The following is a 26840-nucleotide window of genomic DNA, read 5'->3' as shown; positions in this document are numbered from 1 at the left end:
CCTCGTACGATTGTCACGTATTAAAGCGTGCAAATACGAATTTCTCACACGTTACTCATCTACTCGTAATCAATAAAATAATGTCAGCACGATGCTCTTTTAACTTCATGCTGATCATGTACCGGACTCATTCGTGCTGAGAAGAATCAGGTTAGTTCTGTCGATCATGCGGTGAAAAGAAAAGAAAATACGAGATCCTTCCTTCCTTGGCATCATCGACCCACCACTGGTCCACTGCACCTTCCCGATTATTTTTGCCTCCTGTTGGGAGATGTAAGATTATCATATAAAAGAAGTACTACTTCCTCGAGTAATCATCAATCCAACATCTTCATCAACATCTTCAACTGCTCTCACATTCAAGATAACAACAATCGATTCCTACAAATAGCAATTGCTTATTGTTAGAAATATCCATCTTAAATAATAATTCAAAACAATCTATCAATCCATCAATCCATCAATCCATCCGTTCAAATATCAAAAACTCAGGATGCGTACCTCATTCATCGCCACGAGTCTTCTCGCAGTTGCAGCGACTCAAGTTGCGGCACAATACACAAATCAATCCGCCCCATTCAATCTTGTGCTTCTCTCCTCAAATGACACCTTGAATGGCACCACTCTCTTCCCTTGCCATGAAGGTGCTGCTATCGAAGGATTATGCGTTGGTGCTTCAATCACTAATACAAACACCACCTTTTACACGTACAATTTTAACACCTCCTCCTACGACACCAGCTTCAATGCTTCTATCGGCGAAACTGGTGTCTTAACATGGCTTCTCCAAGGTGCAAATTTCAATCTTTCCTCGCCTTTCGGACTTTCGTATAGCCCCACGAGCAACATCGCCATGCCATTGTTTACTCCTGGCACGAGCACAACCAATGTAGCGTTTGACGAGAACGATTTGTTGAACATTCAGGGCTATCAGAATGACACAACCGTACCAATTACCTTTGGGACTGAAGCTTATTATAGGTGGTACATCTGTGAGACGTACTGGGGTTACCACTACACGACTTTGGCTTGGGTTGTTGGTGAGGCTGAGCCACAAAATCCAACTTGCGTCAAGGTTGATGTGAAGAGGGTCTTTGTAGAGGAGAAGGTTCAAAATTATGAGTAATTGGATGATGGGGATTCCCGTGGTTTTTAATGACTTTTCGGTATGGCTGTGTGCGCGTGTTTGTTTGCGTTGGTCTGTTGTTTGGAACATGAAGGAAATGAGGACATGAGAAACTAAATTGTTAATGAAGCTTTAATGACTAATAGAGATTGGAAGATACATCCAGTGTTATAGAAACAGAAATGGAAACAGAATTATGACTCTGTCAATGTTATAATGCTTAGTCATCAAATTTGATATTGTATTGTTTCTCTCTTTCTCCTCTTGACATATCCTAAAGTTAAAGTCTTCTTTCTCCACCATTTTAAGATATCACGAACAATTTTTCTTGATACCCGTCGTCATATTTTATACTATTAGTGTATGTATAAAGTCGGATCAACCTCAAAGTTGAATGAACCGACGTCCTTGCAATATTTGTATGTTCATTCGAAAAATCAAAAAATAAGGAAATCAAATGAAAGCTGTGGGCATAATCATCATTCTCCGAATTTGGGAATTCTTTCATCAATTCATGTACCTACTGGTAGCCATGGTCATTTGAACGGCTTTAATTTTCATGATGGCATGTTTTCAAATCAGCCCATGTCGTTGACCAACAATAAAGAATAAGCATTTTCAGTGACAACTACTTTTTGTTCTTAAATACTAGAGTGTACAATCAATGCTCAACAAACCATTCTCGGCGATGCCTCCGTGTCTATTTCACCAGCAGACAAAGGACATTTGGAAACAAAAGTTTGTGAAGCTAGTCCTTTCAGCATCTTGCAGTTCTAACCCTTTGTTGCACAGGCCGAAAAAAAGGAAAATCAAATCCTAAGAATTAATCTGTATCATGTTCAGCTTCTTTAGACGTCGACATAGAAATAATCCCCAAACATGGCATCATCAGAATACCCTCGAGATCCGTTGCAGGGAGATGGTCAGTCCCGTCACATCACAGATTATGCACGGAGATTTGGACCCAAATCTCCTCAAAATCCTAACCTGAAAAGTTGGTTAACACCTTTAGATCCTTTCTTCCCGCTTAATTGGGAGCATGACAAGCAGGATGATAGTTATAGGGTAGTTGGAGGGTATCAAAGAAATGAGTTGTTCCTCTTCACCACGAGGGAGCTGAAAGATCTAGATGCCGTTTGTGATAGGCCGTTGAAGAAAAGTACTTTGACTCCGGGGATTATACCGCTTTTGAGGAGGGATAGGTGGGAGGATAGACCGAGCACGGCGTGGTTAAGGACTGATAGTATACCAATTGTGAGTCTTTATTTTCATGTTGTGCCCCGGTAGCTTTGGAGAGGCATTTTTATGATTAAGTGCTTTTGAATATCCCTTTGCTGATTTAATTATGTTGGGCTTTAGAGGGGTGATCCCCAGGGTGGAAAATGGCAATCGAGTAACGATAGAGTTTGGGACGTTCTAAAACCAATAGTCACACTTGCGTCAAAATATATAATGTCCTCTAAGAATTTACCATGGGTATGATCACATCCTCCCTCAGCTAGGAAAACATAGCTAATTTCAAATCACCTCTCCAGCTCGATGCGCTACTCCTAGGACCCCGCCGTCCCGTCGTCCAAGATCGATACCCCCCCGGCGCAAAAATCCAAAAGGAGTTCCATACCTTTCATCCTCGCGAGGGCCCGTGGACCGCTGAACGCGAAAGGGAAGTTGAGACTGAGAGAGAGAGAGTTTTCATTGGATTGATGAATGAGATGGATTTTATGTTTTCGTATTTTTACAGTCATCAGAATGCGAGGGATAATGATCCGCCTAATCATGATCCTAATTATCCGGTTAAGAAGTGGGGTGATCCTTTGGGTGTTACGACGGTTAATGCTTGGGAGATGGTGGTGAAGAAGGTACCGGGTGCTAAGGTATGTGGTACTCAACGTCATGTTTGCTTGTTTGAAGTTCTTTGCGTACTATTCTTTGTACTGGACCAAAACTTATCATCTCAGTGGCGAGTTCAAACTTTTATCAATGTGCAAGCTTTGGAAGCCCTCTTCTTTGATTCTGACGATCTTTCAGATTCCGAGGCCGCGGCTTTAAGATTTCGTTGTGCTACTACTGTAAGTTTATGTCGCGGTAGAAGCCTATCTACTTCTTTCAAACTAATGCATTGATAGATTGCACATGAAGTCATGCATGCCATAGGCTATTACCAATCACTCCATCGCCTAGGCGTTCGTTTGTTCACCAATAATCGAGAAGGGTATTTTGCAGATGAACAGATGGCGGAGCTAGGCTGGAGTTGGCAATGGGCGGTAGGTTGATCCTTTATCTAATACCATGTTCTATCCTATTCATTTAGAGCAATACCAGAAGTACTAACATGAATATTTTTCACTCATAGATGCATGGAGGAATCGACAGCAAAAGACCCAGCAACCATCGAAGTCGCCGTATACTAACCCAATTCGCCGAAGTACAATTTCCCTCTTTCACCAGCAAATCCCACGCTGCCTCGGGCCAGGCTGTTCTCATTGATCCCCCGATACAAAACTGGAGCGATTTTCATCCCATCGGCGTTCAATTTCTAGAGGACGTGCATAACCAAGACTTTTGGGATTTAATGGTTCGCAGCTTTGGGGGCCGGATTTTGCAATACCAAACCATCAAGGAAGGGACGAGGATATTTTATGAACCGGGATCTTATAGGCCCTTTACCATTCTCAAGGGAGATAGATTAGATCCTGTTTCACATGATCCGTATGAGAATGATGAGGCGCTCATGGTGAATACTATGCTGGATGTGAAAGCGCGCATGACGCATACGCCAGCGGAGAAGAAACTTATGGCATTTGTGACGAAAATAGCTGAAAGCGCGAAGACGGGCAAGGCATTTTGGAAGGGAATGGAATCGCAGCTTCGGACTGTGAGGGATATTATACAGGTTTTAGTTCAGAGTAAGATGGATAATCCGAGTGGTGCTCATAGAGATTGGGGTTTGATGACTACAGCCGTGAGAGAGGTTGTGGAATTGTTAGTTGTGGCGGCGACGAATCATGAGAAAATGGTGGGATTTGCATTGGAGAGACAGCTAAAACATCATGGTGTAGAGGATATTGTCGCTAAGCAGGCATTGTTGGCCTGGAATAGGGGAACGCGTGGATTTAATCGAGACGTTCTGGAAAAGGTTCGGAAGGAAGTTTAAGGAGGGAGAATTGGGGAGGAAACTGAATGTTTCGTATAATATTCTGGAGAAATGTCAAGCGTTGCTCTTTGTTCCAAGTCAGAAGGGCGTTGAGTCAAATTATCCTCTGGAACAGAAGGAGTTTGATATGTTGATGGAAACGGCAACGACAATACATTTGCAAAAAGATTTTGAGACAGGGAAACAGATGTGTTTGAAATTGCTTTCAGATCGGTATATCGGATCGTTTGTTAAAAGTGCGGCGAAATTTCTGATTGCCAGTTGTGAAGCAGAGAGTGCTGGAGATGTGGACAAGTTGTCATTGCCCCTCCGACATAAATGTTGGAAAGCAGCCGAGCAAGGCTTGGAAAGACTAATTTGGTTGCACGAGGAAGTTACTCGGAGTTCGGATGGGTGGCAGGCGGCGTTCGACGATTATATTAAATGGGGAGGGTCGTTGGTGGCGAAATTTACTATTGTGGCGGCGACTGTTCTACCTGAGGGTGTTGAACATATGGAAGATGTACAGTTAACGGGTGGTAATGCGGGAAGATTGGGCAGAGTAGAAACTAGAAAGAGGACGAGGAGTGAAATAGAAGATTGGGTTAATGATGAGATGGAAGATGTTATTTATACGAATCCTGAGGAGTGGCAGTCTGCGGCAAATTTCAGAAAATATAAGAAGATGAAGCTTTTGATTCAAAACCCGGGTAAGACGCCTCCTGAATAATAAATAAGTCAGGTTGTTTTAGATCAACTTTGTTCGTGTTCGGGATCTTAGGAAGGGCCTTGACATCAAGGTTCTGAGCTCATGTGTCTACATGCTGCGTGGCAAGCCAATATATAAGACTTTTGAGTACTTGATGTATATACTTGTTCAATCTTTCATATTGAATTTAACACAATTTCACACCGCTGATAATCCTGCAATAAATCGGAAAAGTGACGAGAACAAGTGTTGTTGTTATGACCGAAAGGGGAAATAGAGTTTTATTTCCCGTGTTTCACATATTGAGTTCCTTCTTTGCACTCGCACTTGCCTCAGTAAGAAAGAGCTGGATTCTTCTCCGATAAAGCAATGACTTGGAAATGATGCCCGGGTTCCGGCATTGTCAAAGTCGCTCTTTCTCTAAATATTCCACCATCATCGTGTAATTTCTAGAAGGGAAAGCATCTTTGAACAGAACATGCAATAACACCATTCCCTTGCTCGAGCTAACAATCAAGTATCGCATCCAATGCAGAACAGACTAATTCTCTTTCATCATTACTTTCGTTGATCCATTATTGTCTAACATCCAATCATCATAATAAAAACTCAAATCCCTCTCCAAACTTCAATTGCAACGAGTCCTGAGCACTTACAAATCGGAGCCATTTGCCTTTTGTCTAACTGCAGCAACTGCTTCTTCATCCCTTCTTTCAAATTGCTAGAAACAAAACCATCAAGAATCTTCGCTACAATGGCACTCGTCGTTTCTAGAAATTCTAGTGAATCGGGAGGTGATGATATGTCAGAAACGATTGAACCTCCATTTCCAGCAATGGCCACGATGCCCTCGTCACCCCAGACACCTAAAATAAAATCCATATCCAACAAGCGCGGTATCGATATATCTTCAACACTGTGCTCGATGTCTAGACTCAATGTGGGGACTCTGGAACTCGCGGGCCATGAAGTTCGCTCCGTCGAGAAGGACACTGGAGCCCGCGACAGTCCATCTCCGACTAAAAAGAGACGGATTTCACGATTGAGCGTGCAGGAGAAAGACTCTGAGCCATTTACTTCATCGTCTTGCGGAAATTCTCTTTTTAAAGTTGATGAGAATAAGAAATTTGTACCCTTTGACGACGATAAAGAGAAGATCTATGAGAGAGTAGAGCACATTTTGAGTCAAGAAAGAAAAGAGATGGCTGAAGTGGAAAAGCACTTTTTGGACCATGTTGAACTCTGCGGAGGTATTGAACAAAAGAAAATGGCTCTGAACAACATCGTGGATGGCGAGGATTATGTAAAGGAAGAGACACATGGGAAGTTTGAACTTGCTATCAGAACCGAAAATTTGGAAAAGAATATACGGAGCGTACAAAAAAGGGAAGAGAGAGCAGAAACTGATGTCACGCACTTAGATTCATTAGGCGAGGACATGGCTGAGAGCTCTGAATCTGCTTTTGGCAGCAAAACTTTGTCAAAGACCGTGCAGAGCGTGAGAGACAGAAAAGAGAGAACTGAGATGGCTCCTAAAACCTTCGAGTTGTTGAACGGTCTGGTAGAAACAAATTCTAACGACGGTTTGAAAGAAATGCGAAGCTTAGCTGATGGCTTTGAGCGTGTTATCATGCGCTTAAAGCTGGAAGAAAGATTGCAAATGGCGCTAGAACAGAAAGAGGGCGCCGAGATATATCCCAAGGAAATGGAAACTTCAGAGGACGAGGTAGGAGCAGGAAACAAAAAAACATTACTCACAACCGAGATACTCAAAAGTTTTATCATCGGTAGGTTAGAAGAGGACTTGCAGATGTTGAAGGAAACGCTTGAAACTAGTTTCGAACGCTTGGAGCACTTGAATGACGAAATAGAAACTTCATTTAATAAGGCTAAAGAGGCACAATTAAGTGTGGATATTACATCCGATGCTGCTTTATTACTCGAGAACGATCTTGAAGTTCGTATACCTCCGGCAAATGAAGATGTAGTTGTGACTATGGAGGACATAAGATATAAAATTTCTGAGGCTTCTACATCAACAGCAGAACTTCTCACCCATCAAGGCTCCACAATCACTCAGGCTGGATCACTTCCGAGCGACACCGATCAATGCTCCACATACATGCGAGGTGGATCGCTCTCGAGAAACAGCGTAGAAATACCAAAACCCAAGGATTTCGATGATGAGGATGCGATGTTGCAACAAGCATTGATTCAGTCCAACTATGACGAGTTTCTGAAGGCGAAGGTTTGCGATTGTAGCTTCGCCTGCTCCCACAAAAGTCATATCAACAAAGACACAAAGCCCGACACCGTTGAGAATGATGAAGAAATAAGCTCCATCTTCCTTGATATCTCTGGTGCTGAAGAAGATGATGATGATGATGAGATCTCTGATTCGTGTTCCTCAGAATCTGATTATACTGCTGTCTACATTAGGGGCAGGGAACAAAGCGGACTTGATGAGAAAAAGAGGCCCAAAACAGGAGAGACGATGAGAGACGCGGATGAACCGGCCAAATTGGTAAACCGCGTGAAAGAGGGTCTGCTAGCTGCCATTGCGGAACAGTTGAAAAATATTTCTATACAAATGTTTCCACAGAAGTGTATAGTGTTGACAGAGGACAACGGGGTCAATGGTGTTGACGAGAAGTTGATTGAGGAAACTGCGACAATCATAAAAAGGGCATTCAAACACTTTAATGTAGACGTATTCAATAAAGCATTGACAGAGGCATCGGAAAAGGCAATGGCAGAGGCAGAAGCAGGTGCTTCTAGCGCTATGGCTTCATCGCGTCCCAAGCATCTCGTCAGAGAAAACATTTTCATGAAGTGGGAAAGCGCCTACGCACAAATCAATCTCATGCGTCCCGACGAACTCATGCGTGCTATCGGCGTCCTGATCTCCTTCACGAAGTCCACTCCCTATGCCAGCGCAACTCTCAAAAATACACCTGAATCTGAATACGATGCGTTGGCCGTCTACATACACTACTATTTACAGATGTGTGTTCAGATAAAGTGCATGGATATTGCTAAGGGCGGTGGGTGTCCTGAGGAGGATGAGAAATGGAGGACGGACATGCCGTGTTTTATTTCTTGGTGGAGGCAGGTGAGTCATGAGAGGAAAGAGGAATTTAGAAGGGAATGGAATATGGGGGTGTTGAGTAAGGAAATTCTGAATAGTGTGGAAGCGGATGGAGGGGCTGGAGCCGAGGGCATGGTTGACAAGTTGAGTTTGTGTGCATGTGCATGTGCTTCGTGCAGATGCTATTAGGATTAACGGCGATTCGTTTGTGTTGTCAGCTTGTGTTAAAATTAGCTGGCGAGATCAAGTTGAGTGTTACAATAACTTTATAAATTCAATGTTTGCATCTTTTTTGACAGATTAATACAAAGTGAACTGTGGTTCACTCCGCATATATCTTCATTGGCTTTGAAGTATGAAGTACTTTGCTGTAGTGAAGGTTTAGCTTTTGTATCCAAGACGGAAGAGTCGATATTCTTGTTTCTGATCTGCTGTGAGTTGATGATGTTGCGCGTCGTTGTTGAGGAGGTGAGGTAAGGTCAAGAAATGGGGCATAGTTCACTGGTGGTTGGTGTGAAATTATTCATAGTCACATGATAATCACGTGTTTTAGTGAAGTCATCCAGCAAGTACTTTGCATTGTAGGCTCTACAAAGGAAGTGGATGACATATAATGTGATTTTCGACATTAGGAATAAAAGTCTGCAAATACACAAATATTTCTCAAAACCCACCATCAGTTCTAATCCCTCGGAAGTCATTATCCCGATATCGTAAACTCGAATATTACATCGATTCCCAACTTCATAACCTCAACACATCAAAACACCCTCACACCCAAAATCGGTCATCTATACATGGAATATACATGAACAATGATCCGATGTATCCTTCAACGATAATCAACATCAATTTCCGCACCGGCAATGGCGTACATATCTGCATCTCCCTGTCACTTACCCCGCATTCTGCATTGGCAAGTCCCAATACAGGTGTAGGTTATGATGATCATCCAAGGAAAAGCTCGAGAAGAGATGAAAAAGTGTACAAGATGTACAAATGAGGGGTAGTGTAACGTCGTATGGTACCGTGGAGAAATAAGTGGATACTCGTTGTTTGTATGAATCGGTTGGGGAAAAAAGTTAAAGATGTTGGTTGACCCCAGGATTCTGGGAATTTGTATCTTCTCTGAGGAAATTGAGCTGCTCGTTCTTTGCTTTCTTATATTGTGAAGTCAATCATGGGGTTCTTATCACAATGGCCGGCTCTGCTCGTGGGTTTGGCGATCTTGGTTGATAGAGGTACTGGAAGTCAAATAGAGGGGGACTTTGATGTGTTCAAATATGTTGATCCATTGATTGGGACTGATAATGGAGGTATGCTTGATTCTTGCAAGCTGTTGAATGCAATTATATACTGATGTGACTGCAGGTCATGTGTTTTCTGGGGCCACTTTACCCTTTGGTAAGCTCTTTTGCCTCCGAAGACCTTCATGAATTGAGCTCATTAGTTCCAAAGGAATGGCAAAGGCAGTTGCAGATATAAACAATCCGGATGAAAAGCAAGGAGGTTTTGCTTCAGATAATTCTGATATCACGGGGTTTTCTCATATGCATGATTCTGGTACGGGAGGTGTGAGTAACAGCACTCATAAGAAAATTTCTTAACTAAATTATCTCAAAGTCACCATCACTTGGAAATTTCCCACTATTCCCACAAACTGGATGTCCTGGGGATATTGTGAATAATTGTTTCTTTACCAAAACTGATCGAGCATCAAGACGAATCAATGGAACTGCCGAAGCTCACCCGGGATACTTTGCGGTCTCTCTAAACACTTCTATTCATACAGAAGCAACAGTCACAAATCATACTGCGCTATATCGATTCACATTCCCCTCAAACTCAACATCTAGCTATTCAAATTCTACCCAGCAGACTTCTCTACCATACAGTCCTCTCATTCTAGTAGATCTAACGGATTTACCAGACTCTCGTTCAAATGCTTCGGTCCAAGTCGATCCAGATACAGGACGACTCTCTGGAACCGGAACTTTTAATCCTTCCTTTGGAATTGGAACTTACGATTTACATTTCTGCGCTGATTTCAAAGGTGCAGAAATTAGAGACACAGGAGTCTTCAAGAATAATCGTGCCGGGAGCCAACCCAAGAATTTAAGTGTCACTCCTGATGGTATAAACTCACCTCCTCTCCCAGCCGGTGCTTGGACACAATTCAAAGCACCCGCCAACAATCAAATTCTCGCACGGGTAGGCGTTTCATTCATCAGCATCTCAAAAGCATGCCAGAACGCCGAAACCGAGATCCCCGACTTTGATTTTGAGAAGGTTTTAACTGCTGCAGAAGATGCGTGGAGAGAAAAACTTTCCGTTATTAGTATTGATGCTACGGGTGTTAGTGATGAACTTCAGACTGTTTTTTGGTCTGGGGCTTATAGGGCTATGATTTCACCTCAGGATTATACTGGGGAGAACCCATTGTGGGATAGTGATGAACCTTATTATGATTCTTACTATTGTATTTGGGATTCGTTCAGGAGTATTCATCCATTGTTGACTTTGTTGGATCCTTATAGTCAGACGCAGATGGTAAGGAGTTTGATTGATATTTATCATCATGAAGGTATGCTTCAAAGTTCACTCCGGAGAAAGAATTGTCTCTGATATAACATCTTTCTAGGAAAGCTTCCGGATTGTAGAATGTCTCTATGTAAAGGCTTCACTCAAGGGGGTTCGAATGCAGATATTGTTCTAGCAGATTCTTATCTGAAGAATATCACGCAAGATGTGGATTGGGCAACAGCTTATGAAGCAGTAGTATCTGATGCTGAAGGTACGTCATCCCGAGAATAATTTCAAATCATACCATTAACAAGACATAGATGAGCCAGCAGATTGGTCCATCGAAGGTCGCGGCGGTCTAACCAGCTGGAAAACTCTCGGTTATATCCCAACGGACGACTTTGACCCCTATGGAGTAGGACCCATGACACGATCCGTCTCCCGAACCGTAGAATACGCCTACAACGATTTCTGTATCGCCTTGATGGCCCATGGACTTGGCAAAACTGGGGATGTAGAAAAATACATCGGACGATCCGAAAATTGGAAAAATATGTACAAAGCCGATCAAACGTCCTATGTTAACGGATCAACTGATGCACCCAATTCCATTGTCGACAGCGGATTCACCGGCTTTTTACAACCCCGCTACTTAAACGGAACATTTGGCTACCAGGACCCTTCTCTTTGTTCCCCCCTCTACAACTTCACATCCTGTTATCTCAGCCCCACTGGCCATGAAACCTACGAAGGAAGTTCCTGGATGTACACCTTCTTTGTCCCCCAAGACATGGCAACGCTCGTAACCACCCTCGGAGGCCCCTCAACCTTCACATCTCGTCTCAGCTATCTCCATACATCCGGACTCCTCTACATAGGTGACGAACAAGCCTTCCTCCCCGTCTTTCAATTCCACTACGCCGGACGCCCTGGCCTCTCAGCCTATTTCTCCCACTTCTACATCCCCTCCCAATTCAACGACACCGTAGCCGGATTAGCAGGAAACGACGATTCAGGCGCTATGGGTTCATTCACTACTCTTTCCATGCTAGGATTATGGCCCATCTCAGGCCAAAACGTCTATCTGATCACACCCCCCTATTTCCGCGAAATCAGTATCCGCAATGGGCAAACGGGGAAAGTGGCCACGGTAAGAAATATAGGCTTTGATGCTTCGTATGCGAATATTTATATACAGAGTGCGACGTTGAATGGGAAGACTTGGACTAAGAATTGGGTGACGCATGATTTTTGGTTGGAGGGCGGTGTCTTGGAGTTGGTTTTGGGGAGGAATGAAAGTTCTTGGGGGACGGGGGAGCAGGATTTACCGCCTAGTGCTTCGACTAGGGAGTGGTAGGAGGTGTTTTGGATGATGATGATGATGATGATGATGATTGTGGAATGTTGAATATGAGTGAATATTGAGTAAATGTTAAATGAGGAACCTAGTTAACCAGCTACAAAACCATAATAAAAACGGACTTGAATAATTTCCCCCTCTTTATAATTTCTCAAACTCTTATCGTTGGAATCGACAAGTACCTATTTCATTTCTTACAAATTATTATCTGTAAATACCTAGATTTCTGGTTACTAGGTAATAGCAGAGGATTTAGATACAAGATTATCTCCATACATCCATCCATCCTTTTTGTTTCTTGAGTTGCACTGACTGCAGTATAAGATTGATATACGACTATTACATATAAATTACAGTATTACTAGTTAAGATCTTGTATCCACCAGATCCAACATTCGTTCCCGGATGCGGAGAAGATTTTTATTTAAGTCTTATTATTACAATCTATATTTTATTTTCCACCATGATGTTCAGATTATAATCTTAAATTGAGGAAATATTTTATTCCCTTAATTATAAGATTATAATCTGTGGTCAAGATATCAATATTATACTAGTAGTTACACTATTTAAAGAAGTATATATTAATAAAATAAGATCTTATTTTTCAATTGCTGTACATACATAATAACATTTATTTATTTAAATATTTATACAAGTCTTATATTATACAAAAGAAAGATAACTCTAATTCTACATCTTTTTCCGTTTAGGACCTTGTCCCTGGGTTTTATTAATACCCTTTCCCCTACTCGTCGCTTTTCCAGAGGTAGAGCGCGAGCGCGATGGTTTTGGTGTAGATGTTGCAGTCTCTTCTTCATCTTCATCATCTGGTTCATTTTCTTCTGTTTCGATATCTGCATCTTCATCTGCATCTTTGTCTTGATCTTCATCCTCATTCTCATTCTCACCCCCATCCATCTCCTCCACACTCCTCTTCTTCCCCTTTCCCTTCCCTTTCCCACTCCCTTTTCTACCTGCACTCTCAGCTTTCTTCCTCTCCTGCGCCCCAACACTCAATTCATTCCTCTTCGCCCACTCCCTCGCATCATCAGCAAAAGTCCCTCGATCCTTCAACGCATTCCCCTTTTTCTTCGCCTTCAATTTCCCCACCGCCTCTCTCATCCTCTTACTTCCCCCTTTTTCCCTTTCTCCGCCTCCAGCACTAGCAGTACCCAAACCTCCCACCCCCACACCACCCTCAAAAAACCTCGTAATATTACTTTGAGTCCCCTCCAACTCTCGTCTATTCATATCCCTGATAACAGGTACTAGTATCTCATCTACTCTCTCCTGACTCCAACCAACTGTACTCATTAGAAATTCTCTCAACTGTTCTAGATCAGGGACTCCCCATTGGAAAGCGTCGGTTGTACTATCAACATCTGGTTTTAAATATGCCTCTGTAACTGCTGCGCTGGGGAAGCCTGGGGGTAGAAGAGTTTGGGTAGCTTGTGAGCGACGGAACTTTTTGCGAAAAAGGGTTGGTTCGCTTGCGAGTGGAGGAGTAGTGAGAGGATTTTGAACGGAGGACCACCATTCTTTGAATTCTTGGAGACCGGTTTGAGAGGGGAAATTCGGAAAGAATTTCTACGGCGGTGACGGGGCCGATGCCTGGTATACCTTCTGTGTAATCTGAACCTAGCAAATGTGCAATTGAGATAAGTTGATCTCTGGAGAGAGAAAGTTCTTTTTCAAGATCGGATAAGAGATAACATTCAACGAGTTTATTGCTATTGAATAAATTCTTATAAACGCGTGTACCGCCGAAAAGAAAGATATCCGAATCATCTGTAACTATACCGTCTACAAGACCAAGGTGTACCAATTCAGCACATTGAGCTTCTGCTTCCATCGGTGCAGTGATGTAAGGGATTCCAAATAAACGAAGTAGAGCTTGACATTCCGTGATCATAATATGCGATACTTCATCCGCGTCCCTACGATCTTTCTTTTGTTGACTTCGTAAAGCTTTGAGTTCTTTTTCATACGAATCATGATTTTCTTTTTCGGATTTATTGTTCAGGGTACTGGCAAATCTAGCATGCTCTTCTGCTTCAATAGCAAGTTGGGTCATGAGTTCTTCTTCTTCTGGGTCACTGAAATCGAATTCGTCTGGAATTGTCTCGGCTTCTTGGCGGTCGTATGCATCGTCAACGGGTGGTTGGGGAGGCTTTGTTGGGCCGGATGATAAGAAAGTTGTAGAATTCGTCATATCAACATCTTCAAACACTGGCGATGGGCTTTTTCTTGTAGAAGCCAAAGGTTGAATAGGCTCAGTTGCTTGAACATCAGGAAGATCGACATCTTCGAAGACGGGAGATGGTGATTTTGATTTCGAAGAATTCTGTTCTATGCTCACTGACGTAGTGTTACTTGCATCTAAAGTTTTCTTAGGCTTAGGGATAACATCCCCATGATCGCTTTCCGACCATTCAACCGGCTCATCAGAATCCTGTAGCAAATCAATTGTATTTTCTGCACAGGATTGAACCGGTAGCTGTCTGTCCTGAGAAATATCAGATTTTGATGGTTCAGCTCTAGCAGCATCTGTCAAATCATCCACACTCTCTTTTGCCACTTCAAGCGTAGGAGCTTTATCTAAAATTTCCACATCACTATCATTAGCATCATCATCAGAATCCAGATGGATAACACCATGATTACGTTGAAAAATCCTCTCATCTTCTTCTGCCCTTTCGCGATCTTTAGCATTTAATTCTTGATCTTTCTTACGTTGCTGTTGAACCTGTGACCTGATATCATCATTGCCAAGTAGCCATGGAGGTAAAGGTTTTGCTTTTTCTTCTTCATCTTCCTTTTCGAAACCACCAGCAAGTGCCTCTTCATCCTCTTCTTGAGGATCTACAGCCAACTTCTCTGGTTGTTTCTTCTTGCCAAAAAGGGAAGATTTAAACTGAAGACTCTCAAACGGCAACGGGCCATCGAAAGGATTCTTCTTATTTACAGCAACTGGTGCTATTTTTTGAACTTTTTCCGGCGCTTTCTGTGTTCTTGCCTTCCTCAATGCCGCTTGAAAGTCCATATCGCTATCACTGTCACTATCCAGTGTTTCGCTATCTTCTTTCCGTTTCGGTACAGCAGCATTAGCTCTATTATTGACCATATGAGCAATCATTTTCCCGCTCGATTTGGTGAGAGGTCTAGCATCTGCTACTGCTCTTTGCTCGTATTCCAGCATGGGAACATCTTCAAACGGATCATCTCCCTCTTCCTCTTGACCATGTCCTTTCTGCAGTGATAACTCAATGGCCCGTTTTAAATGATCTTCCTCATCAAGCTCATCATCTTGGCCTTGGTCTTGCTGCAATGACATAGCGATCGCACGATTGATATCTTCGTCTTCATCATCATAAGTAGCATTCGTCGTACTAGGGCGCGGTTGTCCACCTGTATCATCCACAAAAAGAGAATCAGGATCCTCAGATGGTTTCCTTACTGGCCGCCGATCTGACTCTCTTCTCGAGTTTTCGTATTCCCTTCTCCTATTCGCAACTTCTCTTGCTTGAAACTCGCTATAAGTCAAATTCAGCCCATTATCTCTAGCTTTCGGTAATCGGTTCAAGCCCTCCACAGGAACATCCTCAAAATCATCCTCCTCCGATTCTGATACCAAATTAACCTTATTCTTCCTCTTATCATAATCATCCACATCAATGGGTTTATTCCTATCACCCATCCCTTTCTCTAATGAAACCACGCCTAGTGCCCAACCACCTTCAACTCCATCATTCTTAACCAAAACATATTCTCTCCCTCTCTCCCCCGCAATTCTATTCGTCCCATTGACCCCAAACATATGCTCCTCAGAATTCATCCCATTCAAATTCATCAACCTCTGGGTTAATTCATTCCTCTCCCTAACCCTCTCAATCTGGAATCTCGAGAACGCCATTCGATCTGGAAACATCTCTTCCAATTGTTCCTTACTCAACCCCATCCTCAATCTACTTCTCAACCTGGCCGCATTCAAAATATTATACCGATCCACAGCCGGCAAACTCATAAAAAACTCCCCATTAAAATCTATCTTGCTGAAATCATACAAATTAACATCTTCCCCACTGTGGAATTGTCTCGCATATTCTTCCAATTCCTCCGCACTCATGATTCTCGGGTCTTCCGGCCTTCCCATCCCTTCTATCCCATTTGTAAGTTCGGGTAAATGATATGCATCCTTTTTATAGAATTTTCGACTCGTTTGTCGTTCTTGTGCTGACATCCCTATCTCATCGACATACGCCAATTGTTCTTCCGGCACAACTTCTTCTTCCTCGACCGTAGGTTTATTTCTCCCTTCCCTTTCTCTCTTCTTCCTCTCACTATCTTCCTCCTCCGCTCTTCTTTTCATCTGTACTCCCAATAATCGCCCTGCCGTCCGAACAGCATCTTCTCTCCTCCCTTCTCTCCTTCTTTTTCTACCTAGAACCGTTTGACGTTTTAATATCGGTGCGCCACCATCGAATACAAAAACTGGTTTAATTCCATGAAACAATAATTTGCATATCCTTCTGAAGAATCCCACGATATGTGAATTTCGAAGGGCATTCCCTTCTTTATCGCGTACAGCTTTGAGGAATTGATAGATCCAAATTGAGGCATCGACGGCGAGACGTTTGCGATTTAGAGCTGGGAGGGGAGTAGGACGAGCGCAGGGTTGGACGATAGTCCAAAGACCGGTGACACCCATGGTGAGAGTGTTGTGTTTTTATATTCTGTCGATGGATTGATTGGGTTTGGGAGTATGATTGGGATTCGGAGCGCAGTAAGTTCCTGCCGGTAGACGATGGCGAGAAACAGGTAACGATCGTATCTGAAGCTAATGAAATTCTTGACTCGTAGCTACTCCTGTATACGATTGTAATTGTCGAATACTTATTTCATCTCCAAATTCTCATCAAAATTCCAATCAGTGCTCTCGTCTCTTCAATCAAGATATTAAAGCAACAAACTTCACAAACTTCACATCCCACATCTCACTTCTGCCTTATTCCCAGTCAAAGCCGCGTAATGACGCATACCGGCCACGAACACACGTGATCTCTTATCTTATCGGCGAACACCCCTCATTCAATTTATTTCCCCATCCTTTTCCCCATCCTCAATTCCCAATTCCCAATCTCCAATCTTCAATCTTCCCTCCACAACAACTCGCCCATAATCATGACCTCACTCGCCCCCTCCTCTCCCCCAACCTCCTCCTCCCAAACCCAAGAATCGCCAGCTCACCAACAAGCACGCACCTACCTACACAGTCTCCTATCCAAAACCCTTCTCATCCATACAACCGACAATCGCATGTTTCGGGGGTCATTCAAGTGTACCGATTCTGTTTGTTTACCTATTTTATTTCTCCTTTTCGACTCTTATTCGTTTTTCCCCCTTGCGCATTTCCTATACTTCTTTGAGTGTGTGGTTTATGTTTATCGTTTCTTGTTACTTTTATTATATTCTCGTATCGTATTTTCCAAAACCCTACTAATAAAAACAACCAAAAAATAGGACCTCAACATAATCCTCTCGGAAACCTATGAATATCGCATTCCACCTTGTCCTCCTTCATCCTCAATCCCACAACCTCCCTCCTCAACTTCCACCTCTCCCACATCTTCCGCAAACCCCTCCACATCAATCTTAAATATTACACCCCGCTGGCTAGGACTCGTCGTCGTACCCGGAAAACACATCGTACGAATCGAGCTTGAAGAATTCTCGAGTCAGGTGCGAGGACGGAAACCTACAACCACTATCAACACTTCAGATCCTTTAGCTAAGGTTAATCCCCCAGAACAAGATCCATTGATCAAAGGAAAAGAGAAGGAAATTTCGATCTGAGAAGGGGCATTTAAGAGTAGTATCCATGAAGGAATGTATGGAATATCTCGATACGTAAATCTATAAACCGATAAACAAGACCGAGCCCAAGGATGATCTCATCCCATCCCATCCCGTATCAACCAAGCTATACAAACACCATCAGATTATATAAACAAACATATCCAACCATCACCACTAAAAACCACCTACAAAATCAAACACAACATAACATAATATTCACTACCTGATCGCTACATGATAGATTAAAAAGCAATATCGGAAATAGGAAAAACGAAGAGGAAGAAAATGATGGTGGATACAGACGGGCAAAAACAAGCAAGAAAAAAAAACATAAAAAGGAAACCCAGAGTTCAGAGTGAAAGTAGGGTTAGCTTCCCAAAGACCCCGCATCTATCGAAGGATAGATATTATCAATAAAGGAGGGATCAGTATTGTGCAGCTAGTTTTCAGTTATCAAGAGTTGAACGAAAAACAATCCCCATAATCCTAAAGCTAAAGTTTCCATCTCCATCAATCCAAAGACTTGAAATTGGAGGAACAGCCCGCAGGAACTGTTGAAATACTACTTTTAATTATCCATTACACGCGAAGTATTCCATTTATTTATCCTTACATGCCCTTATGTACATATGCATATATATAAATATCTCCGAAAAGACCTTATATAGAACAAAGAGTATCTTACAACTCACACAAATATGAATCAGAAAAAAAAATGAAAAAAGAGAACATTTCATTAGAAACTACAGATACAAAAGAACCCCAAAGAAGTGTTTCTCCTTTCCCTTCCAACTTCCCCCTCAAACCTTAAAAACCCCTTTTACCATTGCCACCCCTCCCATTTCATATCCTCATGTATCATATATGATCAATTACCACCACATAACATTCCAACATTATCATGATTTAATAGAGTAAGAAGAAAAAAGACAACTACATGGATCCATCCGAATAGCCATAATCATAACTGGTTTTGCGAGGCGAAAGAAAAAAGATCCTAGGAATATGCTCAGAAGCCCACCAGTCCAATCCGGTTCCACTGTTTCCTACATTGACACCTGCTGAATCCCCTACTATCCTTCAACACCTTCACTAGCTGATTAGTCATCTTCTCATTCTTTCTTGATATTAAGTTTAGATTTCAACCATTATACGACTTCTTCTTGACGACCTCTTTGTTCGCCGTTGGTGACGCTACCTTGATGGGAGTGAGCAATTTCTTCCTCCTCTTCCTCATCTTCGTATTCGTCTCCACCCTTGTGAGCGGCAGCAGGAACCCAGAGGCCGGACTCGTTATCGTTCAAGGGTTGATCTTGGCCAGTGAGGTCATGACCTTGAGCGTTACGTTGAATGTTGTTGCGTCTGCGTTGAGACAAAGTGCGAGCTCGGGTGGAGAGAGTGGCAGAGACGGCAGCATTGGAATTAACCCAGTTGGTAAGAGCATCTTCACAATCTTGAATGATGGCCTTGCTAGCCTCGTATCCATCATATGCTTGACGAGTTTCACCTGGAGTGACCGGAGTGTCATCAACAAGTTCCAAAAGATGCTTTCCGTAACCAGCAATGATAGCGACCTTTTCGCAATGCTCACGGAGAGCATCGAATTGGTAGGTGTAAGCGGCCTTGAGCTTCTCACGGGTAATGTTGGAAAGTTGAGCTTCAGCAACTAAAGATTCGGCCTCAGCACGAACAAGTTCTTGCTCAAGCACGACAATTCTTGGAGATTCTGGCTCCTTGTATTTAAGTTGAGCAATTTGGTCAGTAATCTTTTGTTTGCGATCTCTGCTGGGTTGAACAGAAGCCTCGATGTTTCTGATGCTCTTGATGGTAACACGGTATTGGTCATAACGATCAACGTATTGGTCCTCTAGTTCACCAATCTCGTAGAGTAATACACCCAGCTTGTCAGTAACATCTGACACATCTTCATCGCATCCTTCTCCCCAGATGGAAAGTTGTTGCTATATGATGTTAGATTATAGCTTTTTATTGTATTTGTTAAGGAATGTACTTACTGCTACCTCCATTCTCTCTCTCCCGACAAGTTCCATACTGCGCATAACATTCTTCTCCATCTTCACGAGTTGACCAAGCTTTTTGGAAAGCTCTGGGCCCCTGGTGTTGAGCGCAGAGTGTGTCTTAAGTCGCATAGCATGGCCTGAATTAACGATTGTTAGCAAGTCATCCTCTTCATTCCTCCAAGAAGGGAGATAATTTGTATTGAGTTGCAACGAGAGATCAAGCAACAGTTCAGGCGGGCAATAGTATCATGACACCAGCAACCCAACACAAGCAACCATCTCCCATATAGCCAAAAAGACACTGTTCAACCAAAAATATCCAGATTGAGCATATGGGAAAATTGGTGCCCCGCCTTCCCTTTGCGCATCCCATTGCCCGTTCACAGACACTTCTGTTTACCCCACATCCATCATGTAAAAGTTATGGTAGACGTCATAGAAATGTACTGACCGAGACCACCTTTGAAGATCCTTGAAGTAGATTTTGTGCTCGAAGGTGGCGGAGGAGGATTCTGAAGTTGCGAGGCCTGTGAGGGAGAAAAAAGAAAGACTCGTCAGTGAGATGCTCATTTATTTTTCATACTGCGACAAGAGTCTGTCTGCCATCACGCCTCGAGTTACAGAGTAGAACTTACAGTTGGGGCCCGCGATTGTCTCATAGAGTATGTGCGATGCATTGTGAAGATGGTTTGGTTTGACTGTAAGTTTAAGGGTCTTTGTTGTGATGAGATGAGAGGAAAGAGTAAGTAAAGAGATCTGGGTTGGGTTGAAATTGATTAGTTGTATAGGGAAAAGGATTATTTTGCTGCTGATGATGATGATTGACAGATTAATAGAATAGATAATTAAATGATTATAATTGAATCGAGAAGGAAGCTTCGGGAGATGGATGCTTGAGTTTTAGGCTGGCGATTGCTTTCTTGATGATCTGGAGAGTTAAGTGGGGACGAAGACACTTTAGATCATGACGATCATTTTGGGATCCTGGTTTAGAGCAATGAGAAAGAAGTACCTACTGAGAGACTGCGAGTAAAAAGATGGTAACAAAGGAAATGACGTCGGTCCCTCCTCATTCGGTAAAATAGCGTGATTTTCCGATACCAGGAAGAATGATGAAAATATGACAAAAGTGATAAAATGGACCAATCAAATCTCTTCAATTGGATAAACCCGAAAGCATCAACCGGAATTTATGTAGTAAGGTTTTACGAAAGCTTCATACCAGTAGTTAGGTAATCTTGGACCCTTTTCTGTTTAGGTACTGTGCCTGAGTTCTACCATATTGTTTTAATTCTCAATTCCATCTGCTTGAACCATGCATCGTGACATTTCTTCTTATGGATTCATCTGCTTGATCTTCATCATGGATATATATGAGATCTTCAATGTATACTGCAGGATCCCGAGATGCTTATATCAATATGCTCCACCAGGAACGACCTTGAATATTGGTTTATTACCACAGCTATATACAATACCATCACATAAATCACATCACAACACAACACAACACGTCAAACAAGTTACAAGATTCATCAAAAGCTCTAATTAAGCTCTAATTCCTACTACCATGGAGAAATAAAACAAATCCAAAGCACCCACCAACTTTTAACGCCACCTTCCCTCTAGTTTCCCTCTACTTCCCAAACACTCAACACGGAAAAGCCTACAGAAACACCATCTACCAAATTCCTTACCACTTTTGTCTTTAACCAGCTCCCGGTCCCGCAGACTTTATGACAATTCTAGTCTAGCACACGGTAGCTATCGAACCTTAAAGCCATGAAGCGGTCCCCTTTCCTCCTCTAGCCAAGGAACCAAACGTGGCTGTGAAACTATAAACTATCGATTAGACAGGTTTTCATTCGATTTGTCTCTGGGTTTCTGCCAACTTTAGGTTTGGGTATTGATGCGGATTTTGCTGATGGATTGTATTGACTCGATTGATTCGATTAACTCGATGGTCTAGTCACGTGTGGTCTGTATTCCAAATCTCTTTGTTTCTTTGCTTGGTGCTTTTTGTGAGTAATATGCCCCACCTTTGTCTTTCCAGAACAACTACCGTCTATCATGTGAAGTTTTACCAATTTTATGGATTCTGAGAATCTGTTACCTTAGTCTAAGACCAATTTCACCAGAAATAGATTCATAAAAGTCTGTTTGGCCAACGATACTTGTGGGAGAAATGTACTTGGTTTCTTCAGTGTGTAAGGAAAGTGTAACGATACTGTACCGGAGGCAGCGGCTGCCTGAGGTTTCGTCTGGTTGGTAGTTGTGGGTTAAGGCTTTATCACTAGTCTTCACTTGGAAGTGAAGTCGTTACTAGATCAAGTAGAATGTAGGTAAACTAATTGATAACTAAGTTGAGCACGAAGCTCCTAGGGCTCCTTATCACGTGATTTCTGATGGTGCGTGCGCATACGATCTTCAGGTGACCAAGATCACATACTAATTCGATGAAATCTGATCGTGTTTGCACAAGGCCTAAGCTCTCCTAATTAATCAGTTTGCTATCATGTAACACCATCAATCCTAATGGTGAATCGTGACAGAAAGATGGTAGAAAATTCAACAACCGTCTTACCGAATGGATCTGGTGATGGCAATATGTGATACAGCCCAAGGTGTTTTTTGATGAAAAACCATCACTGAAAATGAGCAATCGGCTGTATGATTCCATAAAAGTTTGTAGAAGATGTTGATACAGCGATTGTCCTAGAGGTTCCAGGAACAATCACTCTCCTTCATACCAAACAGCAGAAGTTAAGGCTACAAAATCTTTGTTAATTAATAATGCAATCAAGTCTCCCAAAGAGAGAATTGATAACTACTCTATCAAACCACAACAAAGAAAACAAAAGTCCCAAGACTTAAGTATTCATTATCCAATTCTTGAATTAGTTATAAAACAACACATCCAAACCATCTATAAAAGCTTCACCTCTTTACCCCAATTCTTCCATTCCCCAGTTCTATCACAACCACAAAACTACACTTTACAAACAAACATCTTGGAAAACAAAGTAGTAACCAACCAATCAACAAACAAACTAAAAACCATGGATATTTACATACTCTCCACACTCATCGCACTTGGAGTATTTGCTTTTGCAGGTGTTTGTTTTGCCTTTTGGAGATGGGCTAATAACTAGATATTGATGAATGATTGATTGATCCATCCCTATGGGAACAGCGAATCAGTCAGAGATTGGAAATCTGCTTATATTACAGAAGCAATTTCTTAGTCTAGAGTAAAGTGTTATTATTTTCAATCTTGGAATCTTGGAATCTTTCAATCTTTCTGTAACGATACAGTACTGGAGGCAGCGGCTGCCTAAGGTTCGTCAGTTGGTAGTTATGGGTTAAGGCTCTATCACTGGTATTCACTTGGAAGTGAAGTCGTTACTAGATCAATTAGAATGTAGGTAAACTAATTGATAACTAAGTTGAGCACGAAGCTCCTATACTATGAAACTATTCTGACTATATACTATGTGTTTCCTGAGTGCTAGCTCTGCTAGCCAGCTAGCAGAGCTATCACATCACGTGATACCATCGGAGCCTCAGGACACTAATCCGGGGACGATTCGTTTCCTAGGATAATTTAGCTCCTAGGATAATTGTCCTGGGACGATTATTATCCTAGGATTTTTATTGTATAATATTAGTCGTGGTTCGTGACAGCTATATCACTCGAGTACAATACATTCATCGATTGAAAGTACCGGTCTGGTATAATAATTGACCATGGATTTTAACAGTAGAGCCTCCTACCCAAAGATCTTAGAATGCTGACCGCACGGTGCGATAATGTGCACTGACTGTATAGATACCTAGGTATTGATAGCGATTGTGGATAAGAGAAAAAGATAAAGGTTAAGGATTAGGGTTTAGGGATTGATAATCTACGTTTTCGAGATAAGAAGCTTATTCATCAGTGAGTTTATGACTTTAGGGTAATGTGATGTTGATGTTGTATGATGAGTGAGAATTATAGTAATCTTGAAGGTTAAAGGTTAAAGTTTTTTTTGGGAGGAGGAGGGGGGATTTTGCGGTTTATTTTTCGGTGTTTTGGGGTTTTAGGGATAGAGTATATCTATATGAATTTTATGTAAATAATAATACCTACTCGTAGTCTATTTTATTTCAGGTACCAAAAATTAATCCTTTATCCAGTCTGCTGTTGTTTATTCATCAAAAGCTTATACTCCGCCAATCTGCAGATAAAACCACGCATTAACCTATCGACTTCTTCAAAAGGTAACTCAACACCGGAGTTTCCGCGTCGCTTCATCTAGCTTATCCGCACTGCGGGTAAGCCACATTCGATCTAATACCCAATTGGAAGGTGTATAATCGATTGCATACCGTTGATCAAGCTTTTGGGCTTATGCACCTGCCACATATGTTATAAAGCTCTAAAGCTACCTTTGATTAACGTTGACGATAGCTCGAATGATCCTCTTTGCTGTGTCACATCGGCTGGATTGAATCTCCATTTGCGGGGAATGTCAATGTCATGGTGAGAGATTATTCGTCCAGATGACTGCTCAGATGCAAGTCCCCGGTTTGTGCAGATGGAGGTGAGATCTTACATGATGGATTGTGTTGGTGTTCAGGTACAAGGGGATTTAGATGTTAGGTGATCCGAGGTGACGATGGCAAAATTTTAATATACACAGAGGTTGGGAAAAGTCGGGAAAGGTTGATAAAGAGAGGGATTTCCTCATGATGTTTGTTCTGCTACCTCTTCCTCTAGTCATCTTTCCTCTATTCTTTTCCTCATCCCTCCTACTTCTTACCCGTCCTCGTTGAAAGATTCAATTGATTGACCGCCAATTGATCTCATCAACCTTCTTCAATCATGATGTACCCCAAGACCGCCATTTGTGCGGGATTGCTCTCTCAAGCTCTCCCAGCATATGGTGCCGTTATGGAAAAACTGGCCGCAGTTCCTAGCGGATGGACTGTTGCAGAAACAGATTCAAGTACAGCTATCACTCTCACAGTTGGTCTTGCAATGCAAAATCTCGATCAATTAGAGGCCAAACTTATTGCTGTTTCAACACCCGGAAATGCGGATTATGGAAATCATCTCGATGCTGATGAGGCTAATGCTTTATTTGCTCCTTCTGCCGATGCAAGTAATGCTGTTACTTCATGGTTGACGAGTGCTGGTGCCCAAAACATTGTGAGCGATGGATCGACTGTTACTTTTGCGGCAACCATTGAGAAGGCCAATTCGATCCTCAATGCAACTTTCCAGACCTATACAAGTAATGGCGTAACAAAAGTCAGAACTACTCAATACTCGGTTCCGGATCATCTTGCTGAACACATCGATCTCATCTCTCCAACAACTTATTTCGGAAAGACCGTCGCAAATGCTCCAACTAAGGTTACAAAGAAAGATACCTCAGCTACCAAAGTTACAGTTGATGCTTCTTGCTCAACATCCATCACTCCTAAATGTATCAAGGAATTGTACAATGTTGGAGACTATACCCCTTCAGTTTCTTCCGGTAGCAGAATCGGATTCGGTAGTTTCCTCAATCAATCAGCTCTTTATTCTGATCTTTTCCAATACGAGAAATACTTTGATATCCCACAACAAAACTTCTCAGTTACTCTCATCAATGGAGCTACCAATGATCAGAATCCAGCTACTGCTCAAAACGGAGAGGCTAACCTTGATGTTCAAAACATTATTGGTGTTGCTCATCCTTTACCTGTTCAGGAATTCATCACTGGTGGTTCACCACCATTCGTTCCTAATATTGATGTGCCAACTGCCGCAGATAACTCTAATGAGCCATATTTGCCATATTATCAATACTTGATGACTCAACCAAACTCCGCTATCCCACAAGTTATCTCAAACTCTTATGGTGATGATGAAGATGTATGTTACCTTTATGTCTTTACATTCTTCAATTTCCACATGGTATTCTTTTGCTAACCCATATTCAGACAGTTCCATATGCTTATGCCGTTCGAGTCTGCAACTTAATCGGTATCATGGGTCTTCGAGGTATCTCCATCCTCGAATCATCAGGAGATACCGGTGTAGGAGCAGGATGCGTTGCAAACGATGGAAAAGATACACCATACTTCCAACCTCAATTCCCCGGTACATGTCCATACATTACATCAGTTGGAGGAACCCAATCAGTTTCTCCCGAAGTCGCTTGGGATGATGGGTCAGGAGGATTCTCAAACTATTTCCCAACCGCCTGGTATCAAACCGCTGCTGTAGCTGAATATTTAACCGAACATATCACTCCATCCACAAGGAAATACTACGAGAGCTATACCAATTTCTCCGGAAGAGGATTCCCAGATATTTCCGCTCACAGTTTAACTCCTGAGTAAGTCCCCCCTTATCACCAATCATTCCTCCCCATCTCCTAACAGAAAACCCCACAGTTACCAAGTCGTCTACTCCGGCGAACTCTCCCCCTCAGGAGGTACATCCGCCGCCGCCCCCGTCGTAGCAGCCATCCTCGGTCTCCTCAACGACGCCCGCTTCAAAGCAGGTAAATCCGCCCTCGGTTTCGTCAACCCTCTCCTCTATCTCCTCGGCACAAGCGCTCTTAACGATATCACTGGCGGTGGAAGCGTAGGCTGTAATGGTGTTAATGGACAAACGGGCGCTAAGATTCCAAATGGTGCGGTGATTCCTTATGCGACGTGGAATGCGACGAAGGGATGGGATCCGGTTACTGGGTTGGGAACGCCAGATTTTGAGAAATTGAAGGAGTTGGTTTTGAGTTATTAGATGCGAGGTGGGATGAGCTGAGAGGTGTGGGAAGTGAGAAGAAAGGGATTCCTTTTTAAAGGAATTTTTATATGAATGTGAATGATTGATGGTTATGAAAGATTATATAGATTATGAAAGATATGAGATATATGTATGTAGTTTTTAAATGAATGATAATATATTATAACGTAACGTATGGGGAACTCGGACATATGGGGAACTCGGACACTTTTTGCCCATCGCCAACTTGAAACCCTAATA

At 42.4% G+C, this 26840-nt stretch overlaps 8 protein-coding genes across 8 annotated transcripts; 6 read left to right on the top strand and 2 right to left on the bottom strand.

The window, feature by feature from the left end:
- Positions 1-493: 493 nt before the first annotated feature.
- Positions 494-1126, top strand: SS1G_09232 (hypothetical protein; the record flags this gene model as incomplete). Its single annotated transcript, XM_001589461.1, has 1 exon — positions 494-1126. The coding sequence occupies one exon, from the start codon at positions 494-496 to the stop codon at positions 1124-1126; it is 633 nt and encodes a 210-aa protein (XP_001589511.1).
- An 879-nt stretch (positions 1127-2005) lies between these two features.
- Positions 2006-4989, top strand: SS1G_09231 (predicted protein; the record flags this gene model as incomplete). The annotated part of the gene is made up of 6 exons (XM_001589460.1): positions 2006-2048; positions 2139-2380; positions 2486-2602; positions 2662-3195; positions 3480-4032; positions 4226-4989. The coding sequence occupies 6 exons, from the start codon at positions 2006-2008 to the stop codon at positions 4987-4989; spliced, it is 2253 nt and encodes a 750-aa protein (XP_001589510.1).
- A 733-nt stretch (positions 4990-5722) lies between these two features.
- Positions 5723-8245, top strand: SS1G_09230 (predicted protein; the record flags this gene model as incomplete). The annotated part of the gene is made up of 1 exon (XM_001589459.1): positions 5723-8245. The coding sequence occupies one exon, from the start codon at positions 5723-5725 to the stop codon at positions 8243-8245; it is 2523 nt and encodes an 840-aa protein (XP_001589509.1).
- A 2472-nt stretch (positions 8246-10717) lies between these two features.
- Positions 10718-11936, top strand: SS1G_09229 (hypothetical protein; the record flags this gene model as incomplete). Its single annotated transcript, XM_001589458.1, has 2 exons — positions 10718-10850; positions 10900-11936. 2 exons carry the CDS (start codon positions 10718-10720, stop codon positions 11934-11936), a joined length of 1170 nt encoding a protein of 389 aa, XP_001589508.1.
- A 696-nt stretch (positions 11937-12632) lies between these two features.
- On the bottom strand, positions 12633-16650 carry SS1G_09228 (hypothetical protein; the record flags this gene model as incomplete). Its single annotated transcript, XM_001589457.1, has 3 exons — positions 12633-13246; positions 13563-14540; positions 14676-16650. The coding sequence occupies 3 exons, from the start codon at positions 16648-16650 to the stop codon at positions 12633-12635; spliced, it is 3567 nt and encodes a 1188-aa protein (XP_001589507.1).
- Positions 16651-17123: 473 nt separating this feature from the next.
- Positions 17124-17795, top strand: SS1G_09227 (hypothetical protein; the record flags this gene model as incomplete). The annotated part of the gene is made up of 2 exons (XM_001589456.1): positions 17124-17291; positions 17463-17795. 2 exons carry the CDS (start codon positions 17124-17126, stop codon positions 17793-17795), a joined length of 501 nt encoding a protein of 166 aa, XP_001589506.1.
- Positions 17796-18946: 1151 nt separating this feature from the next.
- SS1G_09226 (hypothetical protein) lies at positions 18947-20496 on the bottom strand (the record flags this gene model as incomplete). Its single annotated transcript, XM_001589455.1, has 4 exons — positions 18947-19759; positions 19814-19956; positions 20271-20346; positions 20455-20496. 4 exons carry the CDS (start codon positions 20494-20496, stop codon positions 18947-18949), a joined length of 1074 nt encoding a protein of 357 aa, XP_001589505.1.
- A 4187-nt stretch (positions 20497-24683) lies between these two features.
- SS1G_09225 (hypothetical protein) lies at positions 24684-26597 on the top strand (the record flags this gene model as incomplete). The annotated part of the gene is made up of 3 exons (XM_001589454.1): positions 24684-25721; positions 25790-26187; positions 26246-26597. The coding sequence occupies 3 exons, from the start codon at positions 24684-24686 to the stop codon at positions 26595-26597; spliced, it is 1788 nt and encodes a 595-aa protein (XP_001589504.1).
- Positions 26598-26840: the final 243 nt, after the last annotated feature.

The sequence above is a fragment of the Sclerotinia sclerotiorum genome, genomic scaffold (genome assembly GCF_000146945.2).
Source record: "Sclerotinia sclerotiorum 1980 UF-70 scaffold_13 genomic scaffold, whole genome shotgun sequence".
NCBI classification, from domain to species: Eukaryota; Fungi; Ascomycota; class Leotiomycetes; order Helotiales; family Sclerotiniaceae; genus Sclerotinia; species Sclerotinia sclerotiorum.
This window is presented reverse-complemented; position numbering and strand designations above follow the sequence as displayed.